Source organism: Gadus morhua, chromosome 10 (genome assembly GCF_902167405.1).
Source record: "Gadus morhua chromosome 10, gadMor3.0, whole genome shotgun sequence".
In the NCBI taxonomy this organism is placed as follows: Eukaryota; Metazoa; Chordata; class Actinopteri; order Gadiformes; family Gadidae; genus Gadus; species Gadus morhua.
The window spans coordinates 25,194,667-25,217,619 of record NC_044057.1 but is presented as its reverse complement, the minus strand read 5'-3'; the positions used below and the strand labels follow the sequence as shown (position 1 = coordinate 25,217,619).

General features: G+C 41.7%; 2 protein-coding genes across 6 annotated transcripts in view; one reads left to right on the top strand and one right to left on the bottom strand.

Annotated features, from left to right (window-relative positions):
• Positions 1–2,088: 2,088 nt before the first annotated feature.
• The window catches only part of LOC115552098 (uncharacterized), a 120,511-nt gene continuing 99,646 nt past the window's right edge, over positions 2,089–22,953 (top strand). The window contains exons 1-8 of the mRNA XM_030367869.1: positions 2,089–2,182; positions 2,399–2,584; positions 3,057–3,146; positions 3,604–3,915; positions 4,395–4,694; positions 4,988–5,281; positions 5,627–5,935; positions 6,447–6,704. Of these exons, the coding sequence (XP_030223729.1) occupies positions 3,098–3,146; positions 3,604–3,915; positions 4,395–4,694; positions 4,988–5,281; positions 5,627–5,935; positions 6,447–6,704 (1,522 nt within the window). The 5' untranslated portion in view covers positions 2,089–2,182; positions 2,399–2,584; positions 3,057–3,097. The remainder of the gene's footprint in view (positions 2,183–2,398; positions 2,585–3,056; positions 3,147–3,603; positions 3,916–4,394; positions 4,695–4,987; positions 5,282–5,626; positions 5,936–6,446; positions 6,705–22,953) is intronic.
• The window catches only part of LOC115552100 (complement factor H-like), a 57,132-nt gene continuing 45,561 nt past the window's right edge, over positions 11,383–22,953 (bottom strand). For 3 of the 5 annotated variants that reach the window (XM_030367871.1, XM_030367872.1, XM_030367873.1), the window contains 8 exons: positions 21,576–21,740; positions 18,938–19,129; positions 18,367–18,549; positions 17,215–17,406; positions 15,737–15,919; positions 12,339–12,647; positions 12,114–12,221; positions 11,383–12,026 (listed from right to left, as the gene is read on the bottom strand). In XM_030367871.1, coding sequence (XP_030223731.1) covers positions 11,941–12,026; positions 12,114–12,221; positions 12,339–12,647; positions 15,737–15,919; positions 17,215–17,406; positions 18,367–18,549; positions 18,938–19,129; positions 21,576–21,740 — 1,418 coding nt within the window. In that variant the 3' untranslated portion in view covers positions 11,383–11,940. The remainder of the gene's footprint in view (positions 12,027–12,113; positions 12,222–12,338; positions 12,648–15,736; positions 15,920–17,214; positions 17,407–18,366; positions 18,550–18,937; positions 19,130–21,575; positions 21,741–22,953) is intronic. The other 2 variants (XM_030367874.1, XM_030367875.1) reach the window with 2 other exon arrangements.

The following is a 22,953-nucleotide window of genomic DNA, read 5'->3' as shown; positions in this document are numbered from 1 at the left end:
AGCCCAAAGGTTCAGGTCCAAACTCCACTGCCAGAAGCCCTACCTCCCTACTTATTAATATGACTTGGGAAAAATAATCAGACTAAGTCACTTTAGAGGACAGTGTTTACTAAATTACTGAACTGAAGGTTAAACCTTGATGTCTCTGTTGTACTGTCAATGTTTCGTTCTTTGCTGGTGCTCCCTAGCTAGCTTGTCAGTCTAGTTGTTAGGGTTTGTGTTATCAGGGCAATCTGAGCCATAAGGGGGAAGTTAGAGGTGGCAGAGAAGCAAAAACAGCTGAAGTGTTTGCCTCATCTCATTGGTCCCATGAGAAGGGGTTCCTCCCAGAGAGCCAAAGCACTGGGTCGTGATGTGTGGCGTTGCAGAAGGTCTTCACACCTGGAGGTTTACAGAGGAGAATAAAACAATACAGGAGATATATCTCACTGAGATACACAGACCTCCTCTCACTATTACTGTAAGAACTCTCTTATTACCATCACTATAAGAGGGATGGACATTTTGAATACAATGGGTGCCATTGAAGAGTGCATCAATACACTCATATATATTGAATGTTGAAACATTTAACGTTTCATCAAAGATTGTATTTGATTTACATAATTTTCATATAAATGAAATTGCCTACCCTACCCAGAAGCCTCCTGATAAAATGTGGCAATACTGTTGTGTTTTGCAACAACAAAAGTGGGGGCCAATTGTGGTGAAGTCACAAAGAGAAAGGCAGAGTAATGACTAATGATATTCAACAATAAATGGACTCAATTTATCCAGAATTATCATACAATAAAATCGAAATTGGTTTATCCCTACAAATGTTGAAAAACAACTCCTTATGTTTACACCAATAGCCACAAAACTATAGCTGACTAAATGACATTAAATACAGAAAGATTTAAAACAGTAATAATGCCATAAAGATCTCACCATCAGCCAAACCGATTAGTAACAGCAGCACAGCCCCCATGTTGAGCATCTCGACCTCAGCGTGGTCTCAGTGGAGTCCAGGACTTGAGTCTGTTCACAGGAACACACAACCCAGCCTATATGAGACACACATGTCACACAGGTGAAGGAGTTCAAGTACCTCGGGGTCTTGTTCGCGAGTGAGGGTACTATGGAGCGTGAGATTGGCCGGAGAATCGGAGCAGCGGGGGCGGTATTGCGTTCGCTTTACCGCACCGTTGTAACGAAAAGAGAGCTGAGCCGCAAGGCAAAGCTCTCGATCTACCGGTCGATCTTCGTTCCTATCCTCACCTATGGTCATGAGGGCTGGGTGATGACCGAAAGGACGAGATCGCGGGTACAAGCGGCCGAGATGAGTTTTCTCAGAAGGGTGGCTGGCGTCTCCCTTAGGGATAGGGTGAGAAGCTCAGCCATCCGTGAGGAACTCGGATTAGAGCCGCTGCTCCTTTACTTAGAAAGGAGTCAGCTGAGGTGGTTCGGGCATCTGGTAAGGATGCCCACTGGGCGCCTTCCTTGGGAGGTGTTTCAGGCACGTCCAGTGGGGAGGAGACCTCGGGGAAGACCCAGGACTAGGTGGAGAGATTATATCTCAACACTGGCCTGGGAACGCCTCGGGATCCCCCCGTCAGAGCTGGTCAATGTGGCCCGGGAAAGGGAAGTCTGGGGCCCCCTGCTTGAGCTGCTCCCCCCGCGACCCGACCCCGGATAAGCGGATGACGATGAGGATGAGGATGTCCTCACAAAAGTGGAAATGGGGCACCCGCTGAGCAAACTTTATACTCACCACAACTGAACTAAATGGGACAAAATGAAGATAGTAAATAGTGCTGTGGTACTGGGCATCTTCTAAGATTGGAAATTAGGAAATCAATTATGAATTAATGATAAAATTCTCCAATAATTCTCCTATTACTCCCTGGACCGCAGCAGCTGATAGTGATATAATGATTGTCAAACACTTTCACCAACTGCATTCTACCTGCCTGCCTGCACTGTCCCTCATCAGCCCATAGGGGGAGCTAAGCTTCTCCTGCGCCTCCACAATATATTAATAGTTATTCATGAATATGTGTTAATATCATGGTTCACTGTGCCATACTATTCTTTGTCACAGAGCTCGTCCCTATAATAGCTGTTTCCCTGTCAGTGATGGCTCTGCTCCTGATAGTAGCATTGGGAGCCTACAGCGCAAAAGAACACAAAACCTCAAAAGGTACTAATCCCCTTTGCTGCGTCCTTAACAATGTACTGTATGTGCAGTATAATGTCGCACTAACGTTACGGTCGAACACTGCAATGGAACAGAAGCTCGACCAGAGTTTAGGAGGTCATTCTGAAGACGAAACTTAAATACTATCAGTCATCATTTTTGTTCTCTCATTTCCTCATTTGCTCTTCCTCTCCATTCGTGCCGCCCTCCTCTCCGCAGAGACCACAGAAGCGGAAGATGTAACCTACGCAGACGTCTCTGTGCTCCAGCGTCAGGCGCAGCGGAGAGAGCAGGGGGAGGGGGAGGTGAAGTACGGGGCGGTCAGGGTGGCTCCAGGCCTCAGGGTGGTAGACACTTCTCTCTCTGCATCTGAAGGCCACTTCGTTGAAGTCCTGTTTTGAAAATGTTTGTATTATTTTACATGTTATTAATATTATTTGATTCTTCCTCTGTTGTTCTTGTCCATAGTCCAACCAAATGTTGCTTAAAAACTGAGACCAGCAAATAATTATGATAGCTTGAGTCTTGAAAGCACTGTTCTGCATACCTATTATAATACCCTCGCCCCGTTCCCCGCCTTATTTGTTGCCCTCAGTAAATTCCCTAATAATTGACCCTCTGTGTCAGTGCCTCTCTTTGTCAAGCATTTGAGTCCACTCGCTCTACTTCCCCATAGCAAATGTATTCTTATTAATAATTATCCTGGAAGATGCCCAGTAACACAGTACTGTTTAACAGAACTGTGTTTCCTAGTAAGGTATTGGCCCTTTTAGTTCATTTGTGGTGAGTATAAAGTTTGCTCAGCGGATGCACCACTTCCACTTTTGCAATGACAGGTGTGCCTCATATGGGCTGGGTTGTGTTTTCCTGTGAACAGACTCAAGTCCTGGACTCCACTGAGACCACACTGAGGTCGAGATGCTCAACATGGGGGCTGTGCTGCTGTTACTAATTGGTGTGTCTGAAGGTGAGATCTTTATGGCATTATAACTTATTAATTTGTATTTATGTCATTTTTATCAGCTATGGTCTTCTAGTCATTGTTTAAACATAAGTAGTTGTTTTTCCATATTTGTTTGGTTCAAACAATCATTTTGGTCATACTTTTATTTGGAGTAAATTTAGTTTATTTAATTTCGAATATTAGATATATTGTTAGGGTGGGTACTAACCCACAACGTGAGGTTTTTCATTTTTATGAATGTATGTGATGACAATTAAATGAAAAAAATAAAAATAATAACGTATGTTTCAGCCTCTACATTTATTAGTACAATGTCTGCTCTCTGCAATAGTTTTATTCAAAATTCCATCCCTCTTTAGTAATAGTAATACGAGTTATTATACAGTGAGAGGTGGTCTCCTTATCTCAGTGAGATAGATCTCCTGTATTGTTTTACTCTCTCTTCTCTGTAAACCTCCAGGTGTGAAGACCTTCTGCGACGCCACACAGCCACACATCACGACCCAGTGCTTTGGCTCTCTGGGAGGAACTGTGGAGGTCCTGCTGCCTACTATGACCTCACAAGATGATATCTACAAACTGAAGAAAAACAATTACCTGATTTTATCAGACCGCAGCCAGACAACAAACATTCGATATTCATTTAATGTCAGTACTGGAATGTTTGCTATAAAGGAATTCAACAGGACAGACAAGGGTACATACTCGATAGAAGTTCATGATCAGAGTGGAACTGAAATATCAAAGACACAGTTTCACATATCCATTCAAGGTGAGTTAATACATAAATTCCATCAATGGTAACCGATCAATAGTAAATGTGTATAACATGCTGTGTTTCTGTTTTCAATAGATGTATTGGACTTATGGTTTTTATGTGAAAAAGTAGATTTTAGTATTTTACAAGTCCTCATTGTCAACAATTTACACTACAACAAATGGTAGTGGAATTGTTAACAGATTGCTACAGAAATAGCTGCTGAAAGGCCTTATTTGGAAATGCAATACTGCCCATAGTGGCTAAACTCAGTAACTACAGTTTGTGTCCTTTTTTTTTTACCTTGTCTTGCATTATAGATATCCAGTGAAAGTGATGTATTTAACCATTATTATGTAATATTCGCATTTTACATTTTCCCTCTCATAGTAATAGTTATAAGAGAGTTAGTAGTGGAGTAAATAGTGTAGTCTGTGAATCTGAGTGAGATAGATCTCCTGTATTGTTTTACTCTCTCGTCTGTAAACCTCCAGGTGTGAAGACCTTCTGCAACGCCACACAGCCACACATCACGACCCAGTGCTTTGGCTCTCTGGGAGGAACCGTGGAGGTCCTGCTGCCTACTCACTCCCCACATGAGCATTCCTACACACTGAAGAAGAACAAGGTCCCGATAGTTGAGGGCGAAATCAAGATAACAGACCCCCGATATTCATTAAATGTCAGTACTGGCGTCTTTACCATAGAGGACCTCAAGAAGACAGACTATGATGCATATTCAATTGCAGCACATAATGGTGTTGAAATAGCAACTAAACTTTTATCCATTCAGGGTGAGTAACTATATCAATATTACACATTTGCTACGTGGTGGTCCAATTATTGTTAACAGGATTGCAGATCAGAGGGAAACAGCAGATAAACCCCAGTCATAGAGGATTAATTAGATCAAGTGTACTTTAATTAACATGAAAACAATGGTTAATTTATATGAATCAAATCTAACAATATATAAAATATGTGTCAACATTCAACATTTAGTCGGACAATGTCTCCTCTGCAATGGCACATGTTTTATTCATTATAAAAGTGAGAGTAGATCTTATTCTCATCTGTAAACCTCCAGGTGTGAAGACCTTCTGTGACGCCACACAGCCACACATCCCGACCCAGTGCTCCGGCTCTCTGGGAGGAACCGTGAAGGTCCAGCTGCCTGCTAAGACCTCACATGACCATCGCTACTTGCTGAAGAAAAACAAAGTTCACATAACAGACAACACTCGCTATTCATTTAATAGCGACACCAAAATATTTATGATAATGGACATCAACGCGTCAGACGGGGGTACATACTCAATGGAAGTACTGGATAAGTATGAAGCTCAAGTAAAAAATACCAAATTTTATTTATCACTTCAAGGTGAGTGACAACATTACGGTAACATTTGATTTGTGGTCTAACTATTCATGAACAGGAATACAGATTAGAGGAAAACAGCAGGTTCGACATCATTGAGGATTATTTGAAGATATTATGTATATTTTCATTTATATTGAAATCATATTGAAATTAAATCAAACAATAATACATATTGTATGTTACAAATTAGTTCATAGGTTCTGCAATAGTTCATATGTTATTCAAAATGTCCATCCCTGTTATAGTACTAGTAAGAGATTTGTTGTAGTAAAAGTGAGAGTAGATCTGTGTATCTCAGTGAGATATATCTCCTGTATTGTTTTATTCTCCTCTGTAAACCTCCAGGTGCGGAGACCTTCTGCGACGCCACACAGCCACACATCACGACCCAGTGCTTTGGCTCTCTGGGAGGAACCGTTGAGGTCCAGCTGTCTAAGACCTCACAAGATGATATCTACAAATTGAAGAAAAACAATGTCCCGATTGTAAAGTACAAAAGTCAGACAAAAAACGTTGATTATTCATTTAACGTCAACACAGGAATATTTACCATAAACGACATCAACAGGACAGAGGATGGTACATATTCAATTGAAGCACATAATAGAAATGGAATTGATTTATCAAACATACAATTTCATTTATCCATTCAAGGTGAGTAGCTTTATCAATATTTCAGTAACATTTGATGCTTCATCTAATGATTGGTAAACAAAATTACAGATAAGAGCGAAGCGTTTAACATCAGTTATTAAGGATAATTCAGACATTAACCTCTGACTTCATAGCTCTTATAGAAACACTGTTGGCTCTCAGGCTCCATGTTAACATGATTGGTAACGGCACATGCCATACTGTGCTTTGTGACTGTTTTTAAGGCCTTTTCTATACTCTTTAAAGTAAACAGTCCCTCTGCCCATCTATTATTAATGCTGTCAACATTTGATGTAAGGAGGGGGCTCTTGCTACTGCCCGATTTGTGTATGTCGGCATAAAATATGTCAAGTACAGTAAACACTAGTTAGTCTGGGAGTAAGAGCAGGGGGGTTAAAGAGGTGGATACTTCTAATTATAATTGTATGAAGTTAAGTTTCTATGAGTGAATAACAGAAGGTTTCTGTTCAGTCAAACTGTGAGACTCACCTCCTCAGTCGGTTTCCCTTAGCCCCGGTCTCCTCTCCCCTCCTGTCCCGGGAGTGTCTGTCCCGGGGACAGCAGAGGGTGTCCTGCTCTGCCGGGGGGGACGGACTCCACTACAGCTGGAGTCTAGACGGACTCCCGCTGAACGACACGCGTCTCCTCTCCGGACACAGTAGCGGTAGTGACGTCACTCTGGAGCCGGGCCGGTCGGGACTGCTCACCTGCTCGGTCCGCAACAACGTGAGCCACGCCGCGGCTAACATCACCTTGTCTGTGTGTGACGGTGAGTGACAAACACAACGAGGGAAATGAATGAATGGAGCTTGGATTCAGTAGCAGTTGATTCATCACATGACCGGTCACCATTGTCTCTCATAGGGTTCATAGATGTAAACCGTACATCTAATGGAACACATATATCACAGTGGGTGCACAGAGACAACAATACCTTATGCTCTGAGACAGCTGTTGGACCAGGCTTCAAAATAATGGGTAAGCAGACTAACCCATAGATAAATAAAAACACATATGTAAATGAATAGCTGGAAATCATATTTATTTATAAATATGTGTAAATATCATTGTTCACTGTGCCATACTTTTCTGTGTCACAGAGCTCGTCTCTATAGTCGCTGGTTCCCTGTCAGCGATGGCTCTGCTCCTGATAGTAGCATTGAGAGTCTACTGCGCAAAAAAACACAAAACCTCAAAAGGTATGAATCCCCTTTGCTGCGTCGTCCTTAACAATGCACAGTATAATGTCGCACTAACATTACGGTCCGACATGAGGTCATTCTGAAGGCGATACTTCAATAATAACTCTCTCTCGTTTCCTCATTTGCTCTTCCTCTCCATTCGTGCCGCTCTCCTCTCCGCAGACACCACAGAAGCGGAAGATGTAACCTACGCAGACGTCTCTGTGCTCCAGCGCCAGGGGCAGCGGAGAGAGCAGGGGGAGGGGGAGGTGGAGTACGGGGCGGTCAAGGGTGGCTCCAGGCCCCAGGCGGACGCTGGAGACCAATGTGGACGAGTGTGTGTACGCTCAGCCCCGGAGGACGAGGCCCTGAGAGCTGTCAACACCCAGAAGGACGCTTAGACAGACCTGGTCAACAGGCTGTTAGCCAGAGGGCCAGCAGCCTGTTGACCTTTGACCTGCCAGGGACACTTCTCTCTCTGCATCTGAAGGCCACTTCGTTAAACTCCTGTTTTGAGAATGTTTGTATTTTTTATTTTATTATTAATATTATTTGCTTCTTCCTCTCTTGTTCTTGTCCATACTCCCTAAAATGTTGCTTAAAAACTGATACCAGCATATAATTATGGTAGCTTGAGTCCTGAAAGCACTGTTCTGCATACCATTATTATAACTAGTATTTACTTAATATTATTCTGCATGTGTAACTATTATATTATATAACTAGTATATATATTATACTATTCTGCATGTGCATTCTGCATCAACTATTATATTATTCTTTTGCAAAACTATGCAAATTGACGTATGTAAATACCTTACATCCCCCCACACACAGACACTCATCTATTACATAGTTACATACTTTCTCCAATAAACATACAAAATTGAAAATAAAAGAGACTATCTCGTGGAATATAGACCTTTGTGACCTAAAAGAGAACAGAAACATTCAAGTTATTTGTAGCTTTAATAGTTGACACCTCTGCAGATACAGTCAAGGCCGTTTCATGGGAACCAACCGGTTCTCTGCCGTCTCTAACTTCCCCCTTATGGCTCAGATTGCCCTGATAACACAAACCCTAACAACTAGACTTATAGGCAAGGGTCATCCAGCAAAGAATGAATCACATTGCAGCCCATTGGCAGTGAAAACATGATGGAGATACGGGTTTATTTTCTGTTTTTTACATTAGCGTACTCATTTAGCAGCTGCTTTTATCTATAGTGATGTAAATTATCATTCATTAGTAGGAAGGCATCTTGCAGTGGAATTTGAACCCTGAACCATTTGGCTGGGAGTCCAACACCATGACCTCCGCACTGCCAAAGGATGTGTCGAACCCTCCCCTGTCAGACTGCCCTCCTGTTGATGAACCCTCCCCTGTCAGACTGCCCTCCTGTTGATGAACCCTCCCCTGTCAGACTGCCCTCCTGTTGATGAACCCTCCCCTGTCAGACTGCCCTCCTGTTGCTGAACCCTCCCCTGTCAGACTGCCCTCCTGTTGATGAACCCTCCCCTGTCAGACTGCCCTCCTGTTGATGAACCCTCCCCTGTCAGACTGCCCTCCTGTTGATGAACCCTCCCCTGTCAGACTGCCCTCCTGTTGATGAACCCTCCCCTGTCAGACTGCTCTCCTGTTGATGAACCCTCTCCTGTCAGACTGCCCTCCTGTTGATGAACCCTCTCCTGTCAGACTGCCCTCCTCCATGAAGCCCCTCACCCCGTTCCCCACCTTATTTGTTGCCCTCAGTAATCTCCCTAATTATTGACCCTCTGTGTCAGCGTCTCTCTTCGTCAAGCATTTGGGTCCACTCTCTCTACTTCCCCATTACAAATGTCTTTGTATTAATAATTATTGCATCTTAGAAGATGCCCAGTAACACAGTACTGTTTAACAGAACTGTATTTCCTAGTAAGGTATTGGCCCTTTATTGCAGTTGTGGTGAGGATAATGTTTGCTCAACGGTTGCACCACTTCCACTTTTGCGATGACATGTGGGTCTCATATAGGCTGGGTTGTGTGTTCCTGTGAACAGACTCAAGTCCTGGACTCCTCTGAGACCACACTGAGGTCGAGATGCTCAACATGGGGGCTGTGCTGCTCTTACTAATTTGCAGGTAAAATATATATTGATGAATACATAAATATATTTTTAGAAAAATAGCACTGGCTACTGGTAGGCCTACATTTTCTCAATTCGATTTATTCTAGTCCAGATTAATTTTCCAAGTAAAAGGGAAAAGCTTGAAACATAAGTACTGATAATTATTGCTTCTAGTAGGGAACAATATAAAACCTCACATTAATAATTGTTATGATGTACAAACCGTTAAAAAAAATGAGACAAATTTGTATATAATGTACCTTCTTGACCTAAAACAGAATTAAAAACATTATCATTATTTGTGACGCAAATGGTTCAAGTGCTGACAACCTCTGCATATTGAGTATTGGGCATTTCATGGGGACCAATGAGATGAGGCAAAAACGTGAGTGGTTTTTGCTTCTCTGCCGTCTCTAACTTCCCAATCTAACTTCTGTTACGTATTTTAAGAACCTGAACTGCCTCCACATAGCCTCTAGGAAGCAGGATCGAACAGTGCAATAACTACTTTAGCACACAAGACGGGCGGAGTGGCGGAGCCATTACGTCACCCCGGCCACGCCCACTGCATAGGCCACGCCCACTTGACGTCCCCTAGCAGGGGATTCGAAGTGGAGAGCGCCAGAGATTTTCACCGAGACCCCGCAGAGAGTCATGGGTCTTTGCTCGAAGTAGCTAAAGTTATATCTCTCACACGTGTTCAACACCCCTCCTTATGCTCCATAGTCATAATTACCATACCGAAACAAACATCCCTACTTTAACAATAAAGTGAGTTAAAAGCAATCCCGGATTTGAAGCCTTTCCTTGAAGAACTACTCAGCACTTCCCACCAGGAAAGAAAGAACAGATTGCTTCACATTGACAGTACATCAGAGACATCAAGGTTTAACTTTCAGTTAGCAAAGACTGTCCTCTAAAGTGACTCAGTCTGATTCTTACCAGAGTCATATTAATAGGGAGGTAGGGCTTCTTGTCTACAGCCTACTTTCTACGAGATCGACAATATAGACCTTCTGTAATCTCGTCAGTTATTACGGAGGCTGCAGCTAATAAAATGGACTTTCTTGTCGCCATTTGTTTGTTTAAAGTTGTTTTACAGTTTAGAACAAACGTTTAGAACGTTGTCCAAAAATCGTCGCTACGTTCGCCGATTCTTAACGCACCGCTGATCTCGCAAGTCCAATTTCTGTTGTCATGGAATTCATTGCGAAAGGCAAACGTGAATATCTGGATGCAACATTACGTTGCGTAGGCCTGGCTATGTTACATTGTGTACGTTACGTTGTGTACGTTGTTTAATGTTTGTAACGTTGTGTATGTTATTTAATATTCGCTACGTTGTGTATGTTGTGTTGTGTAGCCTACGTTTTGTTGTGTACGTTGTTTAATGTGCGTTCTGTTGTTTCACGTTAAAGTAACGGTGATGTTTTGTTTCAATGAAACCTGTTGAGATTGTGTTTGAAAATGTAACAATGCTGATTTGTGTGGTTCCTTACAATTAGTCATGTTGAATTATTGATTCTTAAATACTAGTTCTAAAAATTGGTAGGCTATGGTACATTTTATTTATTTATGTTTGTATAATATATTTGCGTTTATTTTCTCTTTTATTTATCATAATTTGCTTTGCTATTGCTGACAATCACAAAAGTAAAAAGGGTAAATAATCGAGTGATAAAATAAATTTACCTATGTACGCACAATGAGTTTTACTTTAACCACTCAACCATGGTCATGGAGGCTTGGCGCGATGAGTAACAATGAAATACAGTATAAAAACTATACTATCTTTATAATACTTGTATAAAGATTATACAAGTATTAAAAAATTGGATGGCCCTGCCCCTGCCTATAAGGTAATTAAAATCTGCTCCCGATTAAGGTCTACATAATCAGGCAATACTGCCCCCCAGAGGCTAAACAAAAAAAAAAAATGTTCAAATGTTTATTACCAACTAGAAAATTGCCAGAAAAGAAGAAAATAGAAACCTGCACCATGCCCTTTAAGGTCTACATAATTAGGCAACACTAGATAGATAGAGGCTAAACACAGTAACTGCATCTGGAGTAAAGCATGTAGCTCAGTACTGGTACGTGCCCTACGCAGATATCAAGTAAAGTAATGCTTCGTTTTACAGGTCCCGAGAATTCATGGTCAGTGGGTGAAAATTAGTTTTATTGAAATGTTTTAATTACAACCAAAAAAATTACATGATTATTTGCCAAGAAGCAGTTGATAAATAGCTGGTTATTTCATTAAAAAAAAAGGCTCACATGCTAAATATCAGCAAAGTTAAGCATGCAGAATAGTATGATATACATAATAGGTATATTAATAGAATAGTTAAACATGCAGAATAGTATAATATAAATACTTGGTATAATGATGCAAAAGTTAAATGTGCATATTAGTATAACAGGCCATTTCTAATAGCGAGCTACAAGTATGGACAACAACAACAACAGAGGAAAAAGTTAATTCATAAAAATAAATGATGTTGCCATTATCAGATTCAGAGAGAGAAGGTTCCCTGGCAGGTCAAAGGTCAACGGGCTGCTGGCCCTCTGGCTAAAGCGCTGTCTACGCGTCCTTCTGGGTGTTCACAGCTCTCAGGGCCTCGTCCTCCGGGGCTGAGCGTACACACACTCGTCCACTTTGGTCTCCAGCGTCCGCCTGGGGCCTGGAGCCACCCTGACCGCCCCGTACTCCCCCTCACTCCCCCCCTGCCCTCCCGGTCGCCCCGGAGACGTTAACGTACAGCACATCATCATCTACTGCCATGGAGGACAGCGCGATGTCTGAACAAACAGAACATTAGAAAATGAGAAAACAGCACGGGAGGTAAAGCTTGTGTAGAACAGTTGACCCAAAGAGACACTTGGTACCTCGAGGTCTGGAGGTTTTCTTCTTCTTTAGGGCCCAGTAGACTCCCAATGCTGCTAGGAGCAGCAGCACCACCGTCAGAGAACGAGCGATGAACGGGATGCGGGATTCTGCGATGAAGGAAATGATGGCACAGAGGACAAACATTTATGAATATATATTGATATCATGTATGCATATATATAGGTCTGCTTTCCATCCCTAAGATATAAGATATAGTTACTCACCATGAATGGTTAAATAAAATTGTGTATTTGCTACTTGCTTCCCATCTGCATCATGTACTTCCATTGAGTATTCACCAGCGTCTTTTATGCTGACGTCCTCTATAGTAAATATTCCAGTACTGGCAATAAATGAATATCTCCAGTCTGTTGTCTCACTGCGGATGTTAACAATCACAATATTGTCTTTCTTCAGTCTGTAGGTATCATTTTGTGAGGTCTTAGGCAGCAGGACTTCCACGATTCCTCCCAGAGAGCCAAAGCACTGGGTCGTGATGTTTGGCTGTGTGGCGTTGCAGAAGGTCTTCACACCTGGAGGTTTACAGACGAGAGAGTAAAGCAATACAGGAGATCTATCTCACTGAGATACACAGACCACCTCTCACTATTACTGTACGAACACTCTTATTACCATTACTATAAGAGGGATGGACATTTTGAATACAATGGGTGCCATTGCAGAGAGGCACATTATACTCATACTTTAAAGGCTGAAACATTTAATATTTCATTACATTTTGGATTTGATTAACATAATATCCATATGATTGTCATGAAAATACCCTACCCTACCCTGAATACTCTCTATAATATTTGGTCAGATTTTTATGTTTTTCAATAAGAAAGGTGAATTTACATTGTGGGGAAATCACAAAGCAAAAGGCAGAATAATGATTAATGATATTCAACAATAAATGGACTCAATTTATCCAGAATTAACATAGGCCTACGATAAAAAAAGTAAATTGGTTTAACCCAACAAATGTTGAAAACTCAGGTTGAGTTCATAAGGCTAACATTATCTTTTCTGAGTCAACAATAATTTTGGGCAGTTGTGTTTGAGCACAGTATATCAGTCTAAACATTGGTATACTCCAGATGTCGCCGACCGTCTTCACTGTGCCAAATATCCCGCAGCATCGGGTTTCTTTTGTAGGCGCGTTGAGAGGAGGAGCGGGCAATCCGCTTGCGTGTGCATGTATCAGTGATACACGCGTTGATCCAATAAGTGGTAGTGTATACCTGCGCACCATTGGCATGTATGCGCGCTTGTCTCTGTGAGTGTGCGTGTGTGAACGAGAATGACAGGGAGAAAGCGTGCGATGCGGAGATGAATGAACGCAACGATATTTATATTTTTTGGCGCTGCGCCACACATTGGTCTATATATAAGCGTCTTAGAGTACCATATTAAGCGCTATATAAATTTCATTTATTATTATTATTATTATTATTATTATTATTATTATATATGGGAAAATGGTGACCGGTCATGTGATGAATCAACTGCTAGTGAATCCAAGATCCATTCATTCATTTCCCTGGTTGTGTTTGTCACTCACCGTCACACACAGGCAATTAATAACATATGGGCAGAGGGTACGTTTAAAGAGTACCTAGAAAAGGCCATAAAAACATTCACTAAGTACAGTAGGCCTATAGCATGTGACATTAACGATCATGTGAACATGGAGCCTGAGGGCCAACCGTTTTTCTATAAGGGCTATGAAGTCAGAGGTTAATGCCTAAATGATCTAGCCGGTTAGCAAGACCAAGCTCAATTGTAGACTGCACGTTGGAGGCTGCTTTCATTTTCATCAGCACAAGAGCCGTGATCAACGGGCCTAGTTCGAATGACTCTGTATGCAATTGGCTGCTTGCCGTCGCTACCCTGTCGTCATTCTGTTAAACCAGCCAACAGTGCGCCAGAGAGAAAAGCCTGCTTGGCGATTGGCTCCTTCAAAAGTGTATCGGAAGCAGAGAGAAATGTATTGCTCCTCTCCAGACCCTTCTGCAGGGAGAAACAGCAGCTAAAACCGGCTGTTTCCCTCTTATCTGTAACTCTGCTTACAAATAACAAATAACTTACCCTACGCCAGTACTCCTGATAATATGTGGTAACACTGTTGTGTTTTGCAACAACAAAGGTGAATTCACTTTGTGGGGGCGGGGGGAGTGACAAAGTAAAAGGCAGAGTAATGATGGAATGGACAGTTCGCCAGTTCCCAAACAACTGGTGGTACCCCAACCTTATATCAGCAAAGTACTGTTCATGGCACACTCCCATCTGTTAGGAGCCCACTAGGCATGGACAAAACCAGAGACCGGATTTTAGAGTGTCTACAACCGGGGAGCCCAGCTGTGCATATTTCGGCGACCTGGTCCTGGTACTCATACCAACGGCAGAGTGCAAGTTCTTGGCCAAGTGGCAGGGGCCCTACGAGGTGGTCGACAGGGTGGGGGACCTCGGGGGGTCTTTACTAGTATACGGTCCTCCCGTTCGGCGTCCACGGCGCACCCGCCACGTTTCAGAGGATGATGGACCAGAGGATGATCATCCACAGCTCCTGCTGGGATGTCCACCTCCGACAGTTGCGGGTGGTCTTCGGGGAGTTGAGGAGGGCTGGACTCACAGCCAAGTGCCGCCTGGGACTGGAGGAGACGTCCTACCTGGGGTACCAAGTCAGACGGGGGAACGTCCGACCCCAGGAGAGCAAGGTCGCCACCATTAGGGACTGGCCCCGCCCCACCTCGAAAAAACTGGGGAAATCGTTCCTTGGTCTGGTAGGGTACTACCAGAGGTTTATCTCCGGCTTCGCCACTCTGGCCAGTCCCCTGAATGACCTGACCCGGAAGGCCCTGCAAGACCATGCATGGTGCATTGCTGACATTTCAGTGCACACTGTAACGTGGGATGGTGCAGGTTAAGGTTATGGTCTGATAGCAATAGCTACGGTTAGCATGAGGTCACGGTAGGCAACATGTGGGATTCTCCTCACGGTACTTTTATTATACACATTGACCATATCAAGCCAGGTCCCAGCGGCACTATATCTATTAAGCATACATGCCCTCTAGAACAAAGACCGAGATTCCTGCCTACACCAACTCATTACAAAATAAAACAAAAAGGGAGACTTCCCTCGTAGACCGCTTAGTTACTCGTAAAAAAGCGGAGGAGCACACACACTTCTTCATGTTCAACAATAATTTGGACAATAAAGTAAGGGTTAGTGGCGCTCATGTTATACTTTGGTGACTTTGGTGCAAATCATGGTGGGGTGTGGGTCCACTCAACCCCTGAAAGCGCCCGGTACATAAAAATAAATACAACATTATAATAAGTGATCTTTAAAGGCATAGTTAGTAAGCATGAGTCCTCCTCTGATCACTTGAAAATCACTTGGATGATTGTTGTATTTTAAGAGCATAATAACAATGTAGGCAGATATGATAATCAGATATCATCCGAATCAAATAAATTTGAATTAATGGTTCTGAAAAAGAGAGCGAATCCGCGATGCTAACGTCCATGGTCCCGGGTCACCGCTACGACCTTAGTTGTCGCAGTGCAAGAAATCCTAGATTTGTGTGCAATGCCATTAGAAAAAAACACTTACCGATGCAAGTAGGAGTATTTGGACTCCATTGACCATTTTGGCATCTAATTGTTCCCTCTCCTTCCATTCTGTAATTTTTATGGCATGCGTAGGTGACTGCGGCTCCATGATTGTAGACCACTTGTTGATTTTCAGTAATGTCTGCATTCTCTACTGTTGTTGGTAAATTGCATGGAGGGATCACTGAAAAACAAAACAGAAAGGGCACACACGATGTTAACCCAAAACCAAACATTAATTTCCTCATCTAGTGATGATGCAACAAACTGAAAGACAAACAAGGTAAAAAAAGGAAAAACAAGAAAAACAGAACACTGAAGTCCTGCCTGTGCTACTCATGTTAACGGCTGATGATTTTGCACTGGGCTAAACTATGCTGAATGGCTTTAATAGAATACAATGAAACTGAGCTTAAAACTTCCATAAACTCACTTGCACTCTTGGCAATTGTGTAGACATCTAAATGTGATTGCTTAGATGGCACTGAGCCTTGATTGACTTTGGAATTAAACACATCTCCTTTTTTTAGTGCATTGATTACTCAATGACCAACAGGTGTGCAGCCTCAACCTGCCCCAGAGTCCAATCTGTGTGACTTGGGCCAGGTGAGGCTGCTTTAAACAACAATCAACCTCAGTACAGACACTCACACACCTAGTATTTGCCTGCTGATTAGGCGTTAACTGACGCCTATTTATAGGCATTATTTATCTGTTCCACAACATTTTGTGTGTCATGTTTGGGGGATGGGATGAAGAGAGCGATAATTTTAGTAATTTTTAAATTATTTTATTTATCTTCAATGTGCATTGGCCGATCAGATTTGTCTTGACGCTTTTGCGATTCAGCCTAAGCAGAGCATGCACGCACAATCACAACAAACAAGTTCTAGAGTGGTCTGCAGAATACAAAGCCTGTGTAACATAGCATCTTTAGAATTCTATCAACTCTACATTGACTATAAGTTAACAACAATGTAGAAAATGAAAGAAACCACATGTAACTAAATATGAACCTATCAATAAAAATCCCCCATGAAAATACCTTTACAGAGTGGGTTTGGTGTCCATCCGTTTTCCGTGCATCTAGCCTGACCATCAGTTGGTGTGAAGCCTTCTTTGCACTGATATTGCGCATAACTACCCATCCATCGACTTTGAAGCCGTTCTTTCAAATTAGGGTCACTTGGATCCTGACATTCGATCGCACAATTGTGACTCAGTGGGAACTTATAGTAGTTATGATTGTTTTCCCAAATCATACACTGTGACATCTACATAGTTCTCAATATAGATTTCTGCTTACTTGCGTAAACTTCTTAGGTTTATTTTAATTGTATTACAATTGTTAAAAAAACACACCAATCCAATCAAACCTGAAGGATTGAGATGACCTGGTTGGTTCACTTATGAGGACAACAATCCTAAGAACATTTATACATCCACAACTAATTGATGCCCGAAAATAATGTTGCCTACCTTGGCATATTGCAGCTGTATCCCATTGCCCACTTCCTGCACAAGTAATTGTTTTCTGGGTTCGCCGATCTTTGTAGGAAAACCAGCAGCCTTGGTTGCATTTCACCCAAACGGTTTCTCCTGGTAAAAATATCTCTTTATTTACACCAGGATAAGTGTTTCCGTTCACTTGTGGCAGTTGACATGTCACTCCTGAAAATCAAAACGTAGGATAACAAATTAATATTGCCATTACCCAGCAGTTAAAAGCCCCCATATTGATGTCTGTGCCTGACAAAGCCCTGAATTAGACAGGCTACACTGCAGCCACTTATGGTCTTAAAATTGGGAAAGATTAGATACTTTAGTTTTAGTCTATCTAAACCGTTGTTAGCTAACCAATGGACAATTCCAACGTCAAGCTAAATAAGAAGCATGCAGCAACAAGAGGTAGGGATTTCATAGCTGTGCACATGCACATTAAAATGATATTGTTGATAATCCTTGATATACACAAACAATATATCATATGAAAGCTGAGACTCCGCTGATTCCAACAGTCTAAACAATATCACTCTCTGACATGTTTTATTTGAATAAACTTCACTTCTTCAAGTTACTTCAAGTAATTTTGTCCAAATTGTGTTTGATAATGTAGTGTCCGGGCACCATTTTGCAGCTAAACTCAGTGTTTACATATCCTGGATAGTCAGTAAGAGAAGGTTTCAAAGGTTATTATTAAGACGGGGTACGACTGTATGAACGTATGACTACTATGAGTACTTAAGGGGTACATATTGCTCTGCTATGGACTTGGGTGCAATTCATGGTGGGGTGTAGGTCCACTCAACCCCTGAAAGCACCCCGTACATAAAAATAAATACAACATTATAATAAGTGATCTTTAAAGGCATAGTTAGTAAGCATGAGTCTTCCTCTGATCACTTGAAGATCACTTGGATGATTGTTGTATTTTAAGCGCATAATAACAATGTAGGCAGAAATGATAATCAGATATCACCCGAATCAAATCAATTTGAAATAATGGTTCTGAAAAAGAGAGCGAATGCGCGATGCTAACGTCCACGGTCCCGGGTCACCGCTACCACCTTAGTTGTCGCAGTGCAAGAACTCTTAGATTTGTGTGCAATGCCATTAAAAAAATACACTTACTGATGCAAGTAGGAGTTCTTGGACTCCATTGACCCCTTCGGCATCTAATTGTTCTCTCTCCTTCCATCCTGTAATTGGTACGGCATGCGTAGGTTACTTCTGCTCCATGATTGTAGACCTCCTGAATCTTTTCAGTAATGTCTGCATTCTCTACTGTTGTTGGTAAATTGCATGAAGGGATCACTGAAAAACAAAAAAAAAGGGCACACACGATGTTAACCCAAAACCAAACATTAATTTCCTCATCTATTGATGATGCAACAAACTGAAAATCAAATATAACCGCAAGCGGTGATTAACGGGGTCCGTGCAAAATTAAAAGTCAAGAACACAAGATGTATAAATATGACATAATTAGGAAGGAAAGATGTTGATGAAGATGTTCCACTTAATGCAATACTGTGCCTCAGCTTTCAGGTGTGCTGCAGAGCACACCAATCCAAAAAAAACACACCAATCCAATCAAACCTGAAGGATCAAGACGACCTGGTTGGTTCACTTAAGAGGCCAACAATCCTAAGAACGTTTATACATCTACAACTAATTGATGCGTGAAAGTAATGTTGCCTACCTTGGCATATTGCAGCTGTATCCCATTCCCCACTTCCTGTACAAGTAATTGTTCTCTGGGTTTGCTGATCATCATAGGAAAACCAACGGCCTCGGTCGCATTTCACCCAAACGGTTTCTCCTGGGGAAAATCGGTCTCTCTTTGCATCAGGATAAGTTGTTCCTGTCACTTGCGGCAGTTGACATGTCACTTCTGCAAATAGAAAAGTAAGATAACAAATTAATATTGCCATTACCCAGCAGTCAATAGCCCTCATATTGATGTCTGTGCCTGACAAAGCCCTTTGTCACCACTTATGGTCTTAAAATTGGGTCAAACTAGCTTTGAACAATTTTAACATTTTTAAATGTTAAAGTTTATCATGTAGGCCTATGCCAACTGTCAAACAGTTACAGTATGATTTCACTGGAATCGTCGACATGCATAGAATTTTTTGAAAGACCATTTCAAAGACTTTGTCGGGTTTAAACACATGTGACTCAAGTAGTCACATGACACAACACAATCAAGATAAGATACTTTAGTTTTAGTCTATCATAACCATTGTTAGCTAATCGACAGACAATTCCAACCTCAAACTAAATAAGAAGCATGCAGCAACATGAGGTAAGTATTTCATAGCTGTGCACATGCACATTAAAATTATATTGTTGCTAATCCTTGATATACATGAACGATATATGTCATATGAAAGCTGAGACTCCACTGAATCCAACAGCCCAAACCATATCACTGGACATGGAAGATTTTGTCAGGAAAAAAAAAATAATACTAACGTTTACAATAGGGTTCCTACGGATTTCGTAGGACCCCTAAATATAGCTGCAAGCAACGATGACGGGGTCCAACTGTCCGACTGGATGAGCGTATGACAGACAGTATGACCGACAGTATGACAGTATGGCCGACAGTATGACAGACAGTATGACCGACAGTATGACAGTATGACAGACAGTGAGCCAGTATGACCGACATAATGACAGCATGACAGACAGTATGACAGTATGGCCGACAGTATGACAGACAGTATGACAGTATGACAGTATGACCGACAGTATGACCGACAGTATGATCGACATTATGACAGTATGACAGTATGACCGACATTATGACAGTATGACCGACAGTATGACTGACAGTATGACCGTAGACTGCCAAGGGCAGATTAGCGTATATTATGAGAAATACATGCATGTGTACCAGGTTTCCTGCATCTTGCACTTTCCTAGTTGTAATGACCTGAGCCTGTTGAAATGTTGAACTTCGAGGCCATATTATTGCGCCACCTATTTGGTATTCTGGCACATCTTTTGATTCCTTAACTCATTTCACAATTTCTACAAGCCTGCCAGAACTTTTTACCATGTCGTTTTTGAGATATGGCCGAGTCTGAGTCTACGTGTTTTGGATGCAATGTTAGAGTTGTTAAAACATGTTGTAGAGCTGTATACATATGCATGTATTTAACTTTAAAATGTAAATCTCTGCTGTCTTTCACCTTATTGCTATGCATTTAACACCATAAAGTCCCACCAGTCACCTGGTACATGTGTGCCGAGTTTGCAGCTATTACCACTTTCACGTAAAACATGGACCCTCACCACACTTATAAGGGAACCTTGTGACATGTCATACAACCAAGGTTTCAGAGCCTGCATGTTACTATACAGAGAGAATACGGTATCACATTTTCCTAGGAAAAAAATGAACATGTCTACACAGTCAACACAATCATTCCCATTGCATAAATGGTAGACTGTGTGCACGCCCAGCAAGTTCTCCCCCCTCATAGCAGGTATCAACGGTAACACTACTTCAAATTCACAGTGCATTGTAGTTCATGTCAAAACTACGAGCAAACCAAATGCAGCCAGTTGCTATAAAACATTGATGAATGGCTTATAACCTCCCGATTCTGTTGCTCCGGAATAAAGGTTTGGGGAGTCCAGTAAAAATAAATCAAATGCCCAGACCAAACAGCGGCAGTTTAAAGAGAAGTATAGTTTGATTGTATTCCCGTGTTCGTCTGAGGATCTAATGCAATAAGAAGCCTAGACGGCTACGCATACAATCTCAGAACTAGAGTTATACAACATAAATATCGATTGGCAGAGTGCCCATTAGCTGCCACATAATTAAAGAAGCTCTACCCTGACCTTCTTGTGTGGCACTGTTGCAATCATAGGCTAGAGCTTGCTGTTTGATACACAGTCAAAGAGGCAACAGGATTAAGTTATTTTAAGGCATATTCAGATTATGCGTTTCAGAAGAACCACGGAGAGCTATATATTTGTCACAAAGATCTGTCCGTCCCTTTCTTAAAGATAGGAAGATTGCTTGGGATCCAGTGGGTGGCATCACAAATGCACAGTCAAGGCATTGTTGACAGCAAAATCCAGCTTGACATGCCCACTTCTTCTTCCCTTTCTGTATTTTTAAAATGGTACTTCAGTCGTTTTCCTGTCACATTACGTTCAATAGGAGTCGCTGTCTCTCTACAATATGTCTGGCCCTGTTCAGAAGGGTCGAGGTCAATGTTTATGAGAACGTTGACAGACCTGTACAACAATGTAGAAAATGCAAGAAACCAGACATAACCTAATATGCACACATCAATAAAAATTCCCCATGAAAATAACTTCACAAAGTGGGTTTGGTGTCCATCCGTTTTCCGTGCATGTAGCCTGACCACCATCAGTTGGGGTGAAGCCTTCTCTGCACTGGTATCGCACATAATCACCGATCCTTTTACTTGGAAGCTGTCGTTTCAAATTAGGGTCATTTGGATTCTCACATCTGATCTCTGAATAAAGAAGCACAATTGTGACTCAGTGGGAACTTATAGTAGTTCATGATTGTTTTCCCTAATCATACACTGACATCTACAAAGTTCACAATATATATTTCTGCGCACTTGCAAAAACGTAATAGGTTTATTTTAATTGTATTACAATTGTTAAGAAAACACACCAATCAAATAAAACCTGAAGGATCGAGATGACCTGGTTGGTTCACTGATGAGGACAACAATCCTAAGAACATTTATGCATCTACAACTAAATGCCCGAAAAACTTATTTGGTTTACTATAATTGTATTACAATTGTTACCACCAATCCAATCAAACCTGAAGGATCGAGACGACCTGGTTGGTTCAATTGTGAGGACAACAATCCTAAGAACATTTAATATAGTTGCAAGCAACCAAGACAGGGTCCTACTGTATGGCCGTATGACTGTATGACCAACAGTTTGACCGTATGACCGACAGTATGACCGTATGACCGACAGTATGACTTTTTGACCGACCGTATGACCGTAGACCGCCATGGGCAGATTAGAGTATATTTTGGTCGGTATGGTAATATGGCATTGGTATGCCTTATAAACTAAAACCAACCATGTAAAGCATACTGTGTCAAAATCCACTGTCAAGCAGATGTTTGCGAAATTACGTGTGTACCGCTTTAAGGCCCAGCCTGCATTGTAGAGAGGCCGCGGTTCAGAAGGGACAACTTAAAACAAATGTTTTTTTGTTGTTTTCCAGAAATAGGCTTTAAATTTGGCATGGGTATACTATGGAATCTCCTCTTAATCACCATATTCAACAGCTTCATATTCATACAGCTCAGCCTAGGTGTTTAGAATGCAATGTTAGAGCTGTTTAAACGTGTTGTAGAGGTGTATACATATGCATGTACATCAATTTAGAATTCATATCTCTGCCGTCTTTGGCCTTTTTGCTATGAATTTCACCACATATAGTCCCACAGTCACCTGGTACATGTGTGCTAAGTATGCAGCTTTTACCATATTCTGCACCAAAGGAGTTAATGTGGGTGTGTGGTCAAGTTGTGGTCACTGCACTATATCCAAATGGTCTGACTGTATGGGTTGTGGTGTGAAAGTTGTTCATCATGAAAATGGTGCATATACTCTATAACAAGTTTTATCAATATTGCACTTTCCTAGTGGAAAATGAAACCTGTTGAGTATGTTGCACTTGTTGTAGTGCCA